At 40.6% G+C, this 2,500-nt stretch overlaps 1 protein-coding gene across 1 annotated transcript in view; it reads left to right on the top strand.

The window, feature by feature from the left end:
• Positions 1 to 2,500, top strand: part of LOC122254279 (glutamine-dependent NAD(+) synthetase-like) — a 46,146-nt gene that overhangs the window by 13,503 nt on the left and 30,143 nt on the right. The window contains exons 4-5 of the mRNA XM_086532942.1: positions 934 to 1,024; positions 1,651 to 1,796. Coding sequence (XP_086389068.1) covers positions 934 to 1,024; positions 1,651 to 1,796 — 237 coding nt within the window. The remainder of the gene's footprint in view (positions 1 to 933; positions 1,025 to 1,650; positions 1,797 to 2,500) is intronic.

The following is a 2,500-nucleotide window of genomic DNA, read 5'->3' as shown; positions in this document are numbered from 1 at the left end:
CTCTCTCTATCCATATATGCATCTCTATCTCACTCACTCTGAACTCTATCTGTTTATATCTATTTATCTATCTATCTCTACCTATCTATCTATACATCACCCACTAACTCTCCTCTCTCCCCTATTTCACTCATTTACTCACTCATTCTCTCTTTCACTCACAGTGTCTCTCTTCTTCCTTCTCTCTATATATCTATATCTATCTATATTACCCTTTCTCTCTCTCACACACACACACACCCTTTCTCTTTCTCTCTCTCTTATTCTTTTCAAATTTATTTTGCTTTCACTTCTCCCTCTCTCTCTCTCTGTTTCTATCTCTCTCACTCACTCTGTCACTCGTTCTCTTGTTTTCCTTACTCTATATCCATATGTCTATCTCTCCATCTCACTCACTCACACTCTGTCGCTCATAATCTATCTGTTTATCTGTCTAATATATCTTACTCACTAACTCTCCCCCACCACTCTCTCTTCCACCAACTCTCTCTCTCTCTCTCTCTCTCTCTCTCTCTCTCTCTCTCTCTCTCTCTCTCTCTCTCTCTCTCTCTCTCTCTCTCTCTCTCTCTCTCTCTCTCTCTCTCTCTAGATATATCTATGTATCTCACTCACTCATTCTCTGTCTTTCTTTTTTTTCATTTCTTTCATTTGTTTGAACTTTCTTCCTCTCTCTCACTCTTTTTATTCTCATTTTCTCCTTCCCTCACTTACTCTATTACACGTGCTATTGTATTTCTCAGTTTCTATTTCAATTACTCATTCTCTATCTATCTATTTATTCACACTCACACACACACTCTTTCTCTCTCTCAATCTCTCTCTTTCTCTTTCTCTCTCTTCATCTCTCTTTCTCTTTCCATCTCTTTTTTTTTTCTTTCATTTCTTATTTTCAACAAATTCTCCCTTTCTCTCTCTCTCTCTCACCTCCTTCAGGAAGGTCCTCCTCATTCGACCCAAGATGATTCTTGCTGACGATGGCTCTGCCGGTTATTGCGAGACCCGTTGGTTCACACCCTGGGCCAAAGTAAGTGAGGGTTGTGGGTATGGGTGTGGGTATGGGAATAGGTGTGGGTATGGGTTTGGGTTGGTTCACACCCTGGGCCAAAGTAAGTGAGGGTTGTGGGTATGGGTGTGGGTATGGGTATGGGTGTGGGTGTGCGTATGGGTATGTGTGTGGGTATGGGTGTGGGTGTGGGTATGGGTATGGGTATAGGTGTGGGTAGGGACAGTAAGTCGAAGGCGTTTGAAGGGGGGGGAGGTAGGGGTGTGTGGTGCGGGGTGGATGAGGGGTATGCAGAGGTGTGGGTAACTGGATCCGCCAAGCCCCGCCCCCTTTCTATCCAATCAATGTTTTTGATGATTAACAATGTGACGTTTTTGTTTCGCTGTATTGTATTCATTATTATTTTACCATATTTACACATTTCATGATTTTAAAGTTTGCCAAAAGCTTAGTATAAACCGTTGTTCAAAAAATATATATATACAGATTTTTATTTTACAGATTCAATATGCTTTAAAAATCTAATTGTACACACTGTATCATGAGATATTACAACAGACATTGCTAAATGCCTAAAAGTTGATGAAATAACACAAACTGCACCAAAGAGCTTTAAGAAATGTTTAGAGAGGGGCCCATGTTCACAGGTGCGACAAGTAGAAGAATACAGATTACCTCCCTGCATCACCGAGGTCAAAGGTCAGACTACAGTGCCTATTGGGGATGCCCTCCTGGTGACCTGTGACACGTGTGTTGGCTTCGAAATATGTGAGGAGTTATATAATCCTGAGAGGTCAGAGGTCATACAATCACATTTGTGTTATTGTTGGTTTGTTTTAGTTAAGTTCCTTCTGTTTGCAAAAGTCGATTTTTTTAAATTGTTTTAATTGTGATTCGTTCATTTGTTTGTTTTTGTTGTGTATGTTTTCTGGTACCGACGGTGTTTTTGTTGTTTTTTTGTTATTGCTTTTTGTTTTTTGTCTCTTTTATCTTGTTTATCACTTCTTTTCCTTGTTATTTTGGGCTGTTTTTATGCCCGATATTTTCTTCTTTGTTGTTTGTTCTTAATGTTATTTTTGTTTGTCTTTGTCCCTTGCTGTCTTTGCGCATGTAATTCTGCGTTGTCTATCACCTTAAAAAATACAATTATTGTATGTGTTCATTTATATTCGGCTTTGTGATGATTATTCAATCATATGCATGAAAGAATTTCTAATATCATTTACTTTACGCCAGTCTTATCAGTCTGCCCCCCCCCCATCACCACTACTTCCCCCCAACCCCCAACCTCCACCCTTCCCTCTCTTAAGCCGGGTTTACAAGGTCGAACGGCTCGTCGAGCCCGGTTGTCGAACCTACTTGTCGAACGGCTCGAAGAGCTTTCAGACGGTACATCGAACCTCAGTGTGCCTCGTGCTTTTACTTTTACTTTCTAGTGCTGATGTTTCCCCTAGTAGGTTTGAAGCACAACTGAGGTTCGATGTTCGACACCCGTTC

Source organism: Penaeus japonicus, unplaced genomic scaffold (assembly GCF_977035675.1).
Source record: "Penaeus japonicus unplaced genomic scaffold, GWHDUDI00000001_assembly GWHDUDI00000038, whole genome shotgun sequence".
NCBI lineage: Eukaryota > Metazoa > Arthropoda > Malacostraca > Decapoda > Penaeidae > Penaeus > Penaeus japonicus.
This window is presented reverse-complemented; position numbering and strand designations above follow the sequence as displayed.